The sequence below is a fragment of the Fusarium oxysporum genome, chromosome 4 (assembly GCF_000149955.1).
Source record: "Fusarium oxysporum f. sp. lycopersici 4287 chromosome 4, whole genome shotgun sequence".
Taxonomy (NCBI): domain Eukaryota; kingdom Fungi; phylum Ascomycota; class Sordariomycetes; order Hypocreales; family Nectriaceae; genus Fusarium; species Fusarium oxysporum.
This window is the reverse complement of record NC_030989.1, coordinates 3,934,409-3,949,637: the sequence shown is the minus strand read 5'-3', so window position 1 is coordinate 3,949,637 and position 15,229 is coordinate 3,934,409. Positions and strand designations below refer to the sequence as shown.

The 15,229-nt window shown below is 48.8% G+C and overlaps 4 protein-coding genes across 7 annotated transcripts; 2 read left to right on the top strand and 2 right to left on the bottom strand.

Annotated features, from left to right (window-relative positions):
- Positions 1-2,674: 2,674 nt before the first annotated feature.
- Positions 2,675-7,427, bottom strand: FOXG_04265 (uncharacterized protein). 4 transcript variants are annotated; one of them, XM_018382225.1, is made up of 6 exons: positions 7,057-7,427; positions 5,841-6,984; positions 5,653-5,787; positions 5,300-5,604; positions 3,955-5,247; positions 3,071-3,807 (listed from the first exon to the last, which is right to left on the bottom strand). In XM_018382225.1, exons 2-6 carry the CDS (start codon positions 5,919-5,921, stop codon positions 3,447-3,449), a joined length of 2,175 nt encoding a protein of 724 aa, XP_018238896.1. In that variant the 5' UTR covers positions 5,922-6,984; positions 7,057-7,427; the 3' UTR covers positions 3,071-3,446. The 4 variants fall into 4 exon arrangements, with proteins under 4 accessions (XP_018238897.1, XP_018238898.1, XP_018238899.1 ...); XM_018382226.1 differs by having other exon boundaries at positions 2,675-5,247; XM_018382227.1 differs by having other exon boundaries at positions 2,675-3,807; positions 3,955-5,604; positions 5,841-7,427.
- Positions 7,428-8,766: 1,339 nt separating this feature from the next.
- FOXG_04264 (uncharacterized protein) lies at positions 8,767-10,308 on the top strand (the record flags this gene model as incomplete). The annotated part of the gene is made up of 3 exons (XM_018382224.1): positions 8,767-8,904; positions 8,958-9,723; positions 9,777-10,308. The coding sequence occupies 3 exons, from the start codon at positions 8,767-8,769 to the stop codon at positions 10,199-10,201; spliced, it is 1,329 nt and encodes a 442-aa protein (XP_018238895.1). The 3' UTR covers positions 10,202-10,308.
- Positions 10,309-10,958: 650 nt separating this feature from the next.
- Positions 10,959-12,166, bottom strand: FOXG_18778 (uncharacterized protein; the record flags this gene model as incomplete). The annotated part of the gene is made up of 5 exons (XM_018398921.1): positions 10,959-11,017; positions 11,075-11,738; positions 11,786-11,868; positions 11,925-11,972; positions 12,043-12,166. The coding sequence occupies 5 exons, from the start codon at positions 12,164-12,166 to the stop codon at positions 10,959-10,961; spliced, it is 978 nt and encodes a 325-aa protein (XP_018238894.1).
- A 384-nt stretch (positions 12,167-12,550) lies between these two features.
- FOXG_04262 (60S ribosomal protein L17) lies at positions 12,551-14,288 on the top strand. The gene is made up of 4 exons (XM_018382223.1): positions 12,551-12,830; positions 13,031-13,244; positions 13,361-13,548; positions 13,599-14,288. The coding sequence occupies exons 1-4, from the start codon at positions 12,828-12,830 to the stop codon at positions 13,749-13,751; spliced, it is 558 nt and encodes a 185-aa protein (XP_018238893.1). The 5' UTR covers positions 12,551-12,827; the 3' UTR covers positions 13,752-14,288.
- Positions 14,289-15,229: the final 941 nt, after the last annotated feature.

The window sequence follows — 15,229 nt, the reverse complement described above, 5'->3', positions numbered from 1 at the left end:
GGTGTGGCCCTAGACTACTGCGCTGTAGTCAGTCCCGGACGTTCACTATCGCTAGGTACCTATTGGGGCCATCTGACATTTGATACTGTAATATTCAATTGATGAGCAATGCATTATAAAATCTTCACTAAATCTTCACTAAATCTTCACTAAATGCTTCAAATTACATATCAACTCTGCATTGTGTTTCCTCAGGTACACGCGATAATTGGATCCCTTGTAACCCAATCACCTGGCAGTCGGGTCACCAGCGACAGGCATCTTATTCTCTTCCCCAGCCCATCGTAAAACCCGAATTCGAACGATCCCGGTCCAGGCCCCTAGCAACTCTCCTTACAACAACAGGCCACAAGATAGATTAAAGAAATGCATAGTAATTGCTTTGAGATGATGATGATGAAAAAGGGGGCTTGAGAGTCATCCATTGTTCTGGCCAATGCTAACAAAGAAACAAAGGAAGTCCGAAACAGGAGCATTCCCTTGTCGCAATTTCGTTATCAATCAATCACCGTTAGTTAATAAATCAGTCAGTCAGTGCTTTTGCTTGTCTCAGCAGGCCTGGGCTGGTGTAATCGAATCACATGCACGTGGGCTCAGCATCTTCAAATATTGTTTCTCCTATCCTAAAAGGTACCTACGGGAATCCTTTCTCCGGATTAAAACAATCATCCACTCGATTATGCAGTCTTTGTTATCTTGTATCGATAGTCGGCGAAACAGTTCCCTCTGCTTCTTTTCCATGACGGGCTATGATCTAATGCTTGCCGATCCAGTGACCGGTTTGTGCAACGCTGGCCGGCTTGCACAGGTCTTTTCTTTGATTGGTTCGTTTGATTGGGAGCCACCTTTATCAATCAGCCACTTGATTGTCGATTCTTTGCCTTGACACATCAAGCATTTGTAGCGAATAGCCGTATTTTGTGCATATTCTTGACATTCCCCAATTCTTACGTTATGCCCCCAATCCCAAGATCCGATCGAACAGCATCAATTGTTTTCTGTTGTTGTGTCTAACACTTATGAAGTATTATGGAAGACTTGGTGAAGACAAATAATCACTAATGATCTGATAATCTGGCAACTGAGCCAATCATAGGCCTCGCCAGAAAGCTAGAATATCTAGAAAAATTGAAACTTTGGTTTAGGGTAAGATAACTTGCATACAGCAACACTGAATCGGCTTGGCCGACACCACAACTCACTGCACACAGCCTCTCACAGTGAGAGATCAACTTCCCCTCAATCTTTGTTTGTTGTTGGGTATTGACAGGCTACTCCCACGCCTCATAATTAGATTATACAGAACCGGAAATTACAGTTCAGGAACCTGAACGGCACATTCATGTAGATCATACGAGCTACTCAACAAGCGGATCTTCTCGGTTCATCAATCAATGGCTCAATACTCAGCGGTCAGGATTTCACTATTCATGAGGCTCTGTCTGATCAAGGGTCGGGACCTTGAACCGACCACTCACGGCAGGCGTTAATGTAGCCGAGTCAATAAGCCAACGGCTCCAGCTTTCGGGTCAGGCCACCAGAATAGAGAGACGCCGTCTATTCCCGCAATTGTGGCCTGTCAGTTCCGTCTATGTCCCCCAACAACCGAATATAATATACAGCAGACAGGTACGATTACGATGATTTATTGACCGAGGATTACCTCAATGGACAAACTGAGTAAAAAGAAACAAAAAAATCAGATCATTGTTTACTTGCCGGTTCAATGCAATGACTTCCTCTCACCCATCAGTATCCGGTCCACAGTCGAATTCTGAAGCCTCTTGGCGGAACTCGTCCGACGGCCGAACCGAGCGTTTCCGTGGGGCGTCCCGAGGAAAAGGAAAGGTTGGGATGCCTTCTTTTCGTTCGTCTTGGATAACGGCGGCGCCCGCAGACGCTATCTCTTTCTCCGTCGTTATCGTTCAGCCCGTTATCAGATTAGTTAGTACCTATTCGTTGCTTGAAGAAGGGTGTTTGTCAAACAATTTCCCCTCGTTCTCCCCGCATTATTGATTCGTTCAGTTTCCAAGTTCCCCCCATCTTTGATTCCGAAATCTGAGCCGATGTGTAGATGCAGATGCAGTTGTTCCAAGATGGGTAAAGTGTATAGTAATTGATGAGCTGTGACTGCCTCAGCCTCCCCACAATCGTACAGATCGTGACCAAGCGGCAGTGCGAGATTTCTGCGGTAAATCATTCCTCTTCCCCGGCTCATTCTATCGGGAGTCGTGGTGTAACCAGTCTCCAGTGCAGGCAGTGTCAGTAGTGAGATGGGGGTGCGTCTTGGAAAGGGCCCCAAGGAGTCACATGCCTCATTTGACCCATTCTCCAACTCAATTGACACGCCAACACCAACATTTACTGACCCGTGACTTTCCTCGGCTTCTCGTGCCTCGAGCTTAAAATCAGTGAAATTAATTCTTGTCACAAAAACCAAGTTTTTGTGGCTTCCATTGTTGCCAGGACATCCCGGTTCCGGACACCCTTTCCTCATTTTCCCATTATTCCAAGTGGCTTGGCTTGACCAATCGGATCGTCCCAACCAGCCATGGCTCTCAGCCTTGACCATGCGAAAAAGTTATCAGATTGATTGGGGGGTTTATCAATCCCATCTAATCTCTTCAGATGATGAGATGCGACATGCTAATTACGAATACTGTACACGAATAAGCTCACCGATCTCGGAACTAGTCGAGCAGAATAGAACAGAACAGCTTGGCCATTCCTTAATTATACGGGATGCACTCTGATGATAATGCCCAACGTACCCACCCCCTATTGTTGTTGGGTTGCTTCGCTGGCTCTTTGACGCATCCATCTCATGCTGCATATCAAAACCTTGTGGCATTCACGTGTATAGCACACAGAGGACACAGTCAGACAACCCTACTCCCTGCTGAGTGAGCTGGTCTGTGCCAACATTGACCTCCCTTTGATTCCATATTCTCAGCCATGGCAGCATCTTCAGGGATAGGCTCCCTTTCACCGACAAAACCTGATATCACGTTGTTCTAAAAACTTGTTCGATCAGGGGATGGAAATGAAATTGCTTTTCTTGAATTTTGTTGGCGTTGGGACTTGTCCCACTGTGGAAAATAAGACGCCATCTTCAGCCCTGACCCAGCTCGATGGGTCAGAGTCGGACGGCAAGCCACGATCTGATAAGATGGAAAAGAATTGGAATTTTACCTTGCGTGGGGAGACTACCAAGTACCGTCCCCGTCACTAGACAGGGGTTTCTCTTGTCACATTCGATCGCTTCAGTGGTCTCCGCTGTCTTCCTCACTCCCTTTTGAATGTACTCAGCACGAGTAATATACTTACCTGCAGGATGAGTGCCATGCCATGCTTGCTATGATCCTCGTCAAAAGTTTACCGGATTCAAACAAACCGACCCGACTCGCCGTTCCCTGACTTCTCCTGATACCGAGGCCAATGCTCCTTTACCAAACCTGGAAGTCCATCTGGTGAACCCGAGCTTGCCCGTCATCACTCTGTTGTCGCTCCAACTTCTGCCGCTGTTGTTGCCGTTTCGCTGCCGAAACCTTGGTTGCCGCGGTTTGTTGTTCCTCGTAGTCGTTGGCATCCATGCATGCCAACTTAATTCGAATTCTCCCGACCACCGCGCCATTGCAACTCAGGCTTTGCCATGTTCTAAGCTCTGGTAGCTGTCCCCTTAATACAAGCTCACAGAGATCAACATGCAGCTCGCCAATAAGCTCAAGCATCTGCGCTCCCCACACAGAAACCCTCAAATGGTAGTACATCGGCGAATCATGTACTTCAAACCGAAAGTCCTCGTTCCTAGACCAATCTCAGCGACAATTTCACACTAAAACCTCAGTGAAAGTATGGGTCGTAGTATAGATTTCAACTTGCGCCAGCAGAAATGACAACACATAGATGGAGAGCCATATCCACCGAACCTGGTCGACATGACATCTTACTTACCATATTGGTTTTGGTGTTGTTCTCTTGGTAGGTTGGCTTTGCTGAACATCATATCCATACCAGAGAACACAAGTGTGGCCGATTTTGTCGTTGTTCAGCTCCGCTTCGCCAACTGACACGACCAGACGTTTTGATCTGCGGCTCTTCAAACTCGACCCCTGTTTGGGATTGAAACGCGTGTTGACTGGCGTAGAAGTTGGCCGGTCTGGACCCAGAAGCTCTGCTGATGACAACTTGTTTCTTCTCTTGCTCGCTAGTGCCTGGCTAGCCACGGAGCCCATTGTCCCATCCATGGGTAGTCGATTATGCCTCAATGCCACACCTAAGCTCGCAGGTCGTGAGAGACAGGAATCGTATCCAGAATCTAAGCTACTGAGGCCTGATACTGATCTTAGCGGAGAAGCGCAATCAAAGGAATCGCCAGGCTTGTCATCCGTCACTTGTCTGGCAATGGGGATTGGCGTAGCCGCTCCATCCTTTGCCATATCTACCGACAAGAGGTTACGGGACTTGACGTAGCCCACAAACTGAGTCGCCGGATGTTCTGGTAGTAAATCCCAAAGAACGACCGGCACAGAAAGTAGGAGCAGGGTTGAATAACTGTGGTAGACAGACTCCACACTTACATGAGTTGCTAAGAGTGGAAACTGCTTTAGCCATCGAGCGCAACTCGCTGCATCGAAGACTTGTTCTTCTTCCAGTGCGATTGTGAGAAGAACATGCGGGGCCGCTCGTTGTCCTTTTGCACCTACAGCCAACAAGGCCTGGATACGGTCTTCAGCCGAGATATAACTATCTGACTGCACTCTCTCCGAGAGACTCCCGAGATCTGACTCAGGTATTGCCCGAGATGACGACACCGAGCTAGACTCTTCTTCAAGCATTCTGCCCAAGGTGATGGAAGCAGCATGTGGATCAGATGTTGAGAGAATGTAAGCAGGCGTCTTCCTTGACTCGATCAACCTTCCTTGTGAAGACCGATCAGGCTGAGCGTGTTTGAGTCGAGTCAATATCTCGCTATGTAGCATCGCGGCCGAGAAAGGGAGCTGTGAGGCCCACTCCTTCAAGACCTCGATCAGTGTATGGGTGAATGATTGTGCGCCTGGACGAGGTGTCCATGTCTCAAACCCACAGGCCGCGATGGTCTCTTTGATGTTTGTCGGCCTTTCAGTCAGAGGAGCGGCACTTGCACCAGCACAGCAGTCGAGGAGAAGAAGAACATCGCATTTGACCATTTCAAAAAGAGTCTGGATAGCAGACCATTCCACAGTCGCGTAGCTTTTGTCACCCTTACTATCGAGACGCCGAGTCAGCTTGAGTTAGATGGGGAGAACACTGCTCATACCAAGACCAAGTTGATTGTCTGGCTTTGTTGATGACCCCATGTCCGCCGTAGTAGACGATAAGAAGGGTATCTTCATTCTCATGTTCCTCCACAAAGCTCAATACTTTGTGATTGAGCTTGCGATGAGAGTTTTGGGTTGGAATGAGGAACTTGTCTGTTGTGAAGCCGTATAAACGGTGGAAGACCCTTTGTAGCTCGCTGAGCTCCCATTCAACTTCGAGCTCGTCTTCTTCCCATCTTATCAGGAGTACTTGAACTTCGCTGTATCGAGAGTACGCAGAGTTAGGGAACGCTCGCTTGGCAGCCTAAAGACCATTAGCATCCATATAAGCACGTAATGCAGATGGAAGCACCGATTGAAGATCGTCGACAAATTGCTGGAAGTTGTTCATGTGATGCTGCGACTTTGTTGTATCATGAGTAGAAAGAGGTGGCAAGCAGCCATTGGAAGCGAGAGATATGGACGTATGTGAAGATGTATCAGAAGCCTGCTTCTCGAAGTCAGAGATAGCCTTGAGTATATCATAGGAGTAACACTCACTACAAATGGACTTGATGAGCTACCACTTGTCGAGCTCTGGAAGCCGTCAAACTTGGCCCCGAGTCCTTGAAAGTCTGCCATTTTGAAGTGCACGGAATGGGGGCATGCCAGGAACCATTGAGTTTGAGAGATGTTGATGTATTATAATGTCGGCTGAGGGCACGCGGAAACGATGTCTGATATATAAATCAAGAGAGCTTGGCAAGTACACGAACAACAACCACCCCCATATCTCACAACCCCCTCAATGACAGTGAAAAATTTTCCCATTCTGCAGTTGGCTCCCTCGTTCTGACGTCGATCATATTCGCATATGAGCTGAATACCGCCCGGTTGGCTTTACTATCATCAACGTGGCTGCGGGTGCCTCGTTCGAAATGAGTTGATTGCTGGCAAGGCAGACGCATACGATAGATAAACCCGGATCAGCCAAAGAGAAGACGGAAAATATCCCCAGGGCCAGGGTCCCCGAAGAATGATGTGAAAACCTTTCAACAACGGGCGTCTGGGGTAAGCATTGCTTGTCATGATTGGTTATTGAGCACTGCCTGCTTCTGAAGTGCATAAAGAAACAGGAACAGTGTGGGGGGACGGCACGGAAGAGGAGGAGCGGAGCGGATCGCAGAGACATCTATAGTGGACGGGCGAACTATTCATTATCAAATAGATACGGCTTGTGTAACCATGTATCCCGCTCGATATGGTAAAGGGACCTTGCGTAGCAGGAATCGAGGTGCAAGCCGTGCAAGCCGTGCAACTGGATCTGATCTATCGCTTGAAAGATGCTGACATGGACTCGACGAGGCTGACTCTGACTGACGACATGAGTGAAAATTTTTCATTTGCGAAATACTCGAAAACGCAGATCTGAGCCCGCGGGCTGATAAGCTGAGTGAGCAAAGGAAAACCAGGAAAGGTTGTTCCATAGGAGTATGAAGTCGTGCTCCATAGTCCATATTGAAGCTCCCATGCGTTTCCATTGTAAAGGATAAACCTGAGTGGCAATGGTCGGCAATTGAGACAAACTTTTGCCCGTCACATCGACATTGCGAAAAAGGCCTGGGCTAAGACTTTATAAATATTCGAGGTTTCATGAGCAGGTAAGGTTTTGTTGGCCAAGTTGAGTGCCTAAGGTCTTTGAGACCTGAGGGTGGGCATGAATTGAGTTAACATAAATCAAGGAAAAATACAAATAATTAGTTTGATGATACCGTACCCTCAGACATGTTTGAGAAATATTCTTCAGATTTGAATGAGACATTGAAAGAAACAGCATCTGATGCGTGGAGTTGATAACTGGATAGTGCTTATTGCCCTATCAAACAAGTCGGTAACAGATATGTAACATCTGTTACCCCAAAGCTGCCTCGTCTGCGTGTCGAGCTGAAGCGAAGCGAATTTGAAGGGCATCTCATCTGAGACTTGGGTTTGCGCTGAAGCCAGATCCAGATCCGAAATCTCAGTCCGTTATTTTTATCAGGGATATTGTGATACAGAGAAAAATAAAATTGCGACCGAGTGTCAGATGCAGATGGTCTCAGATGGAAATCGACAACTGCCGTTGGCTGTAGGGCAGATCGAAATATCCCAGAAGCGCAAGGACCAGACGGAACTTGGAGTTTCCGCTGCTGGTCAGCGACGCTAGCGAGTGGAAGTCCCGACATCCGAGAAACTAGGGCCATTCCTAGTCACGGGCTCACTAAACTATCACACGCAGCACGGCCATGTAATGACCATCACCAAAGCTGTGCGATGAGCTGTACTGTACTGCAAGTAAACCACCTCATCTAAGATGGTAACCTCATCAATGAGAATAAATGAGAGACTCAGAGACAAGAGACTGGCCATTTTCCATACATGGTAAACATGGTAACAAACCCACCACTCGGACTGAGTGAAGATCTTCAACTCACTCGCCCATCTCATTCCATTCATCAACAACGATGATCGGAAAAGACGGACGGTCAAATTCCATCCACATGAGCGAAGTCTCCAATTTATTAGAGACAATCTTGTATTCAAGGGCCATAGACTAGATAGAAACATCTCACGCTACTGATAGTCTGATACCCAACGTCAGACTAACACTCGGAAATGCCACATCCCGAGAGCGGCTCTTTGAACAAGTCTGTCTCAGAACAACACAGACCAACGATGTTCAGACCTTCTCTCAAAGACGGAACATAAATGTCATCGTCCACTCAAAGATCAATAACATTGAGCCAGTTGTCAAAAGGAATGTTGTCCCGTACGGCTTTCGTCTTGGCTCTGCCTCTGTACCACCACTACCACCCTCTTTTCTCTCTATATCTCACATATTATCTGCATAAGAAACGGCTACGGTAAAGACTGCAAGAAACACCGTCTCTGATTCGCTCCGGGTATTTTATGTCTCGCGTGTTTAGCACGAGTCTCGCCGAATCTGTCCATCACCGATCAAGTTTCCTTTCATGGAGGGGACACTCTTCTGATACACTACTGATACCACTCACTTATAACTCAACACACCCTCGGTATAGACTAGCCTTCCATCTTGAAACCGTACTCAGGGAGGCATCCATTTTGATATCTATCTATCTACCAAAGAGTCTCTTTTATTCTTATCTTTATTTCCCTTCTTGAACCCTCTTACACCCACCCTCACACACAGCATGGAGAACGTATCAAGTCTTGCTGCCTCACCTATTGGTGTCGATTATCAGCTCCCCCAGTTTCGTCAGTGAGGGTCATTGCACTGGATACTACATCACCATCACTATCTTCCTTATTGCAATCTGGTTCTTTCTTCCCAAGAAGCAGACATCTCATCTTGAGATACCCTTCTATAAGGCCTCAAAGACCAAATGGATATTCGACGCCGAAACATTAATCAAAGACAGCTACACAAAGGTTGGTCGATTCAGTGTCACCACCACCACATATACTCATGCTGTACCAGTTTCGAGATCGAGTTTACCAGATCAAGGCTACTGAGGGAGTACAAGTCATAGTACCTGCCCGTCTCGTTGGTGAACTCAAGGGACTGCCAGAAGATATCCTCAGTGCAACAGAAGCCGTGTCAGATGTAAGACCACTTCTTCAAGTTCGCCTCTAACATAAAATATTAACAATCATTAGGCACTTCAAAGCAAGTACACAAAATTCTCTCCAGGCCACAACGGTGAACTACTGGCGCTATTGGTCAGAACAAAACTCACACAGAACCTCACCCGAGTGGTACCTCTTCTCAAAAAGGAACTGGAGCATCTATTAGCCACTGAGTTCCCAGTCTGCGAAGACTGGACACCGGTGAAATGGCAACCCTTCAGTCTTCGTGCCGTGGCCCGTCTGAGTGGCAGAGCCTTCGTTGGACCATCCATCAACCGAGATGAGAAGTGGATGGACACTTCGATCAACTTTGCCGTTCATGTCTTTACAGCATGTGTCAAGCTCCAGTTCATCCCTGAGTGGGCTCGACCTGTGGGCCAGCATCTTGTCTCAGAGCTTCGTCAGATCCGCAAGGATATCAAGATTGCCAAGGAAATGCTGAAACCAATCCTTGAAGAGCGACTCCGAGATATGGAGTTTTCCAACGGAGGAAATGCACCAGACGACATGATCCAATGGCTTATTGAAGCACTTCCAGAGGAGGAAAAGGCCGATCTCACAACCCAGGCAGAACTGCAGTTGATTATTGCAGCGGCTTCAATCCACACAACCAATAACCTGCTCTGCGAATGCCTTTGCGACCTAGCCGCATATCCCGAAGTACAGGAAGAACTTCGAGAAGAGGCGTATCGCGTTCTGGAAGTGGACAATGGATGGGAGAACAAGGAGAGCATGGCCAAGCTGAAGAAGCTGGACAGTTTCATGAGGGAGGTCCAGCGTCTCAGTGGAAACATTAGTGAGTACCAACAACACTCGTCGATATCTCGAAGACAGCTAACCATTACATAGCATCATTCATTCGCAAGGTCATGAAGCCCATCTCCCTTTCCGATGGCACCGAACTGCCAGTAGGCACCAAAGTCCTCGCTCCTCAAGCTGGCATCGCTCTCGACGAGCGCTATTTCCCCGACCCCGAACGCTTCGATGCCTTCCGCTTCTACAAGCTTCGACAAGAATCAGCAGAAGCCAGTAATCGATGGCAATTCACATCCCTCAACGACACATATATCAATTTCGGCGCAGGCAAGCATGCGTGCCCGGGCCGTTTCTTTGCCAGTAATGAGATCAAGCTTGTGCTGGCACATCTACTCATCAACTATGATATCCGCTTGAAAGCGGGCGAAGATAGACCAAAGGCCATGTCGGTGGTCATGGCTAAGGCTCCTTCTCCAGATACCGAACTGGAGTTTCGACGAAGATCGTGGGCAGCTTGAAGGAAGGGAGTATGATCATGAACTATTTGATACCCAGTACATTTAAATTAGCTTGTACATAGAACATAGACGTGGCATTGTAGATGCGGAGTAGGAAAGACACGCACAAGATTGACTAGCCTCGAGAACAAAATTTCAGTTTAAAAAGTCTCGAGACTTATGTGTAAAGCCAAGCGTGAGCGATGATCGGGGCATAGACAACTAGAGGTAACGAATTGCATTGCTCGAACTGTTCTAATCTAACAAAGACACAACACTGGGACTCCGGGCGTGGCTATCGTATGGGGGTATCATCAAGTCGTAGGTCAGGCAGACGAGAGCCACTGGCCTGGCCTTATAGCATCGTACAATCCTCTCTGATCCCGTGCCATCTCTCTCCCAACGGCCTAACCAACGGCGCGTCCCAGGGCAAAGGTGCAGTTGTAACTGAAAAGTAGATCCGTAGTCGTTTGAAGAAGAAAACAAAATAAGTAATTGATATCCTTGTTCCTTTTCAGATTCTTTTTTGGGATGCGCAACACCAAAAAAGCTCTAAGATTCGGACAAACATTGATATTTACAGATCCAACCCACCCGGAACGCCCCTCGCCGTTGTTGAAGAAAATGCCGTCAACCATTTTTTCCCTGATGCAACAAGCTGAAGACAAAAAGTCTACCGGGAACCGTGAGATACCTGGGAAACCGCATGACACAAAGCAGACCATCTCTTCTCAACCTTCATTTGAAGCGAATTACACAGCAGCTCGACCTAGATCGTCTAGGACTTGTAGCGCTGGTACTCACCGGCAACCAAACAATGGTCACGCTCGAAGGGTTCTGTAATATGTTAGTCAGGTGGACCAAAAGGTATTGGTTGTTGGATGTAAAACATACCCAGGGTAAGCTGGAACTTGGGCTTAATGGACTCAGCTCGCATCTTCTGGACCTCGTTGGCGAAGACCTCAGCAGCGGGAGCAGTGCTGTCGATACAGTTGGCCTTGATGGAGATGAGAACACCACCGCCGACCTTGAGGAACCAGTTGGCGTTCATGGCGACAATACGGGCCTGATCGGGCTGAGCAACATCGGCAAAGATGACATCGACCATGGGGACGATCATGCGGTAACGGGCAGGCTGACGGGCGTCCTCAACAATGGGAACAACGTTGGGTCGCTTGGAGGCCATGGTGATGAGATCACGGCCGGATCGGGAAGAGAACTCGACGGCGTAGACGTAGCCAGTAGGACCGACAATGTCAGCAACGTGAGAGACGGAGGTACCGGAGGCACCACCAAGGTAGAGGACACGAGAGCCGGGCTTGATGTAGATCTCATCAGCACCACCGGCGATGGCAGCGCAAAGCTTGCTTCGGAAAGGGTTCCACATGCGGTACTCGATCTTGGTGGTGGTAGTGGTGCCATCGTCGTTCTGGACAGACTCGTCGACAGAGATACGCTTCTCGCCGTAGACAGACTCGCCAGGTGTTGTGTTGCGGGTAGCAAGACCATCTTCCTTACCACCACGGACGACGAAGACGCCGGGGTGACGGTGAGGCTCCTGTGAAGAAAAAAGTTAGATCGCAAAACTTGGCGAAAAAGTTAGACTTGGAGGATCAACATACAACAATGACCTTGGCACCGCCTCGCTGGCCCAGCACCAGCACCGCCGCGACCGCCGCGAGGACCACCTTTTCATTCTGTTAGTATCGCATTCATCATACTGTTGAGGAGGACTAATGCTTACCTCGGCCACCACCGCGAGGACCGCCACGGGGAGCACCACGGCCACCACCTTTGCGAAACAGTCAGTCTTCAAGTTCAACAACACCGCGACAGGAACGCCGCGAGAGCGCTATTCATACCTCGTCCACCGCGCGCACCACCACGGCCACCGAAGCCGCCGCGATCACCACCGAAACCACCGCGGCCTCCACGAGCGCCGCCACGACCACCACGGCCGCCTCCTCGAGGAGTGAAAGGAGCCATCTTAATGGGATGAAGAGGAATTGAATAAGTTTGGAAGAATTACAGACGACTATATGTCGCTATCGAGAAGGATTCCAAGCGAAGGGATATCGTCGAGAGAAGGCGGACGTGGATCAAAGTCCAAACTTGTCTTTTGTATAGCGTTGTCTGGGGACGCTGGGCGTTTTGAGAGACACTTGAGAAAGAATTTTTTGAAGCTCTATGAAGCTCAGGCCCACTTTGTCTGTCCAAGTTTCTCCGTCTCCGAGACGGGTCCGGGGATAGAACGGCAACGGAAGGTGCATTGCATGGCGCAGTCACGTGGCGATAGTCGATAAGAATCAGGTGACATGGCTCACATCTAAGTGTGCAAATGATATACAAAATCACCGCGCAGCAAGTCATAAAATATTTCAATATTACTCAATTACTATTTGAATTCCATCGCAGTATTCCTCTCGTTGCTCTCCATTTTGTCGCATTTCTTTTGGCCGTTTGAGGCTGCTTTTCGCAAAACGCACTAACAGGGCAGGCAACCCTAAGGCTCTTTCCCAAAGGAGTGGGGAAAGCGAGTTTGTGGTCCCTCCCGATCTGTTAGGGCAAGAGCTCAGAATTTCTCAATTTCACGCCCGCCAACCCACGTTCGTCGTCGAAACCGTCACTCACCACCCAAGTCGCCGAGATGGTGAGTAGCTGCGAGCCCCCGTCGATCGCCATCATGAGAAAGAGGAGGATATTCATGTTGTACGAATTGTCACGAACTTGCTGGTGCAATTTTTGACGAAACGTCCGCATTGAACCGAAACCGCTGTGTTTATGATGGCTCTGATGGCATGGATTTTGAAGATGTGCCATGGCTGACTCTGGCTTTTTCTTCTCATACAGGTTCGATACGCTGCCACCGAGATCCAGTCCTCGAAGTCGGCCCGCGCCCGCGGTGCCTACCTCCGAGTGTCTTTCAAGAACACTCGCGAGACCGCCCAGGCCATCAACGGCTGGAAGCTTCAGCGCGCTGTTACCTTCCTCGAGAACGTCAAGGAGCACAAGGAGGCCGTCCCCATGCGACGATATGCCGGCAGCACTGGCCGCACCGCCCAAGGTACGACTCGACAAATTCTTCCCCAGTTAGCGATGGACTTGGAGAAATTGGGAGATCTCAAATGGTCGGGATATATACGCCAGAGGAACAATAATGCTGATGGACTTAATCAATAGGCAAGCAGTTCGGTGTCTCCAAGGCTCGATGGCCCGTCAAGTCCGCCGAGTTCCTCCTCGGTCTCCTCAAGAACGCTGAGGCCAACGCTGATGCCAAGGGTCTCGACACCGGTGCCCTGATTGTCAAGCACATCCAGGTCAACCAGGCCCCCAAGCAGCGACGAAGGACATACCGTGCCCACGGTCGTGTATGTTTTCCAACCCTTCCGACTTAAGACTTATCTAACGTCATACTCAGATCAACCCCTACATGTCCAACCCCTGCCACATCGAGCTCATCCTGACCGAGGGTGAGGAGGTTGTCCAGAAGTCCGATGCTGTTGTCGAGCGCGAGCACCTCAACTCGCGCCAGCGCGGTGCCCGTCTCCGCAAGGCTATCGCCGCCGCTTAAACAATCACCAACCTCTATCAAATAGACAAAATTTAAGCGCTGGTTGAAAACTGGGTTTACGTCGGGCATCTTCTGTGCTGTAACTGTGTGACTTTTGACAAGACTCTTGAACAAAGGGACACTACACCAAGATTACATTACAAAACTCGATCAATTGTTCTAGGGTTTTTGCGAGGGTGGTTCGTGGCTTTTCATCAACTGGTGTATGGCAGGCTACGGTGAGCATGGCATTAAAGGGAAATTCATGCAAAATTCGCAAGGTTTTCTTGACGAAATAAAATCATTCAAGTCCTCCTATGTCCGGTCCTTCATTCGAAGAACAATGTGACGTGATTAGTTAGTAAAGGTCAACATGCACCCCGTAGACTCGCGATAGTTGTCACGAGTGAGGCATTGCATCAGGTTGACTCTAGATTCAGCGACAGTGAACAGATATCACACTGTCCTTCATAATCCTCGATATCATTACATATACAATGCTTGCTAGCAGCTATTGATTGAGCAAACCTAACTGATTCCAACTGGCAACATAGCGAATGCGATAGGGAGCAAAGTCCCCTGGCTCGATTTTCATTCAGCGATCATTACGACATTAGCCATCCCGTCCAATTCTGTGAGGCCCAATTGCCTTTTTTCATACCAATTTTCGAAAGCAATTACCAAACGCCTATGCCATCCTTTTCTATTACATCCATGCTAAGCCCAACCGTTTAGTTCTCACCATCTGTCCATGGTGAGTCGTCATCTATTAGCAACAGTGGGTACTGTACTTCGTCCTGATCATCCAGCCCTTACGGAGGGCCCTGACCATCGTCTTGGTTACCAAGCGGTAAGCCAAATAGTTGTTGATTGAGAAGATTACCCACAACTGGGGAAGGGACAGCGATCCGTACGGGAACGGGGAATTGAGCATGGTCACCGTAGAGCCTGACCTAGAAGTCTAGGCTCACCATGGCCTCGCTATCTCGTGCCCCTGGAATACTGGCAGCATCAACTGTACCCGAGAATCGACCTTTTCCGGGTTGCTCAACACCATCAGCTCTAGCGTCGTAAATTGTACGCTCATCATATATATTGGCCCATCCCATGTCCATCCCGAAAGCAGTTGTAAGTTGCAGTAGCTCCTGGTTCCTTAAGCAAGGAACGATTCGGCAGAGAAGCTTGTCACGGCACTTCTGCATCAGAGGCGATAGATCTTGACTGTGCGGATTGCCGTTGGCCCCAAGGCCTTGAGCGCCATGCGGCAAGATACTCCGAGTATTTAAAGCCGGTGAGTCGACTGTAACATACCCACAGGACTTGAAGGAGAGGCACTTCAGAGTATACTTCTTCTCATCTGAGCGTAGGCGCTGCGGCGCAGGTATGTGCTGCGCTAGGGGATCTGGCTTGGTCCAGGCTGATGGCTCGGGATACCTCAAACTCGCTCGCTCTCTAGCACTCAAAAATACTCTGAATCTTGATGGCTTGGGGGAGAAATG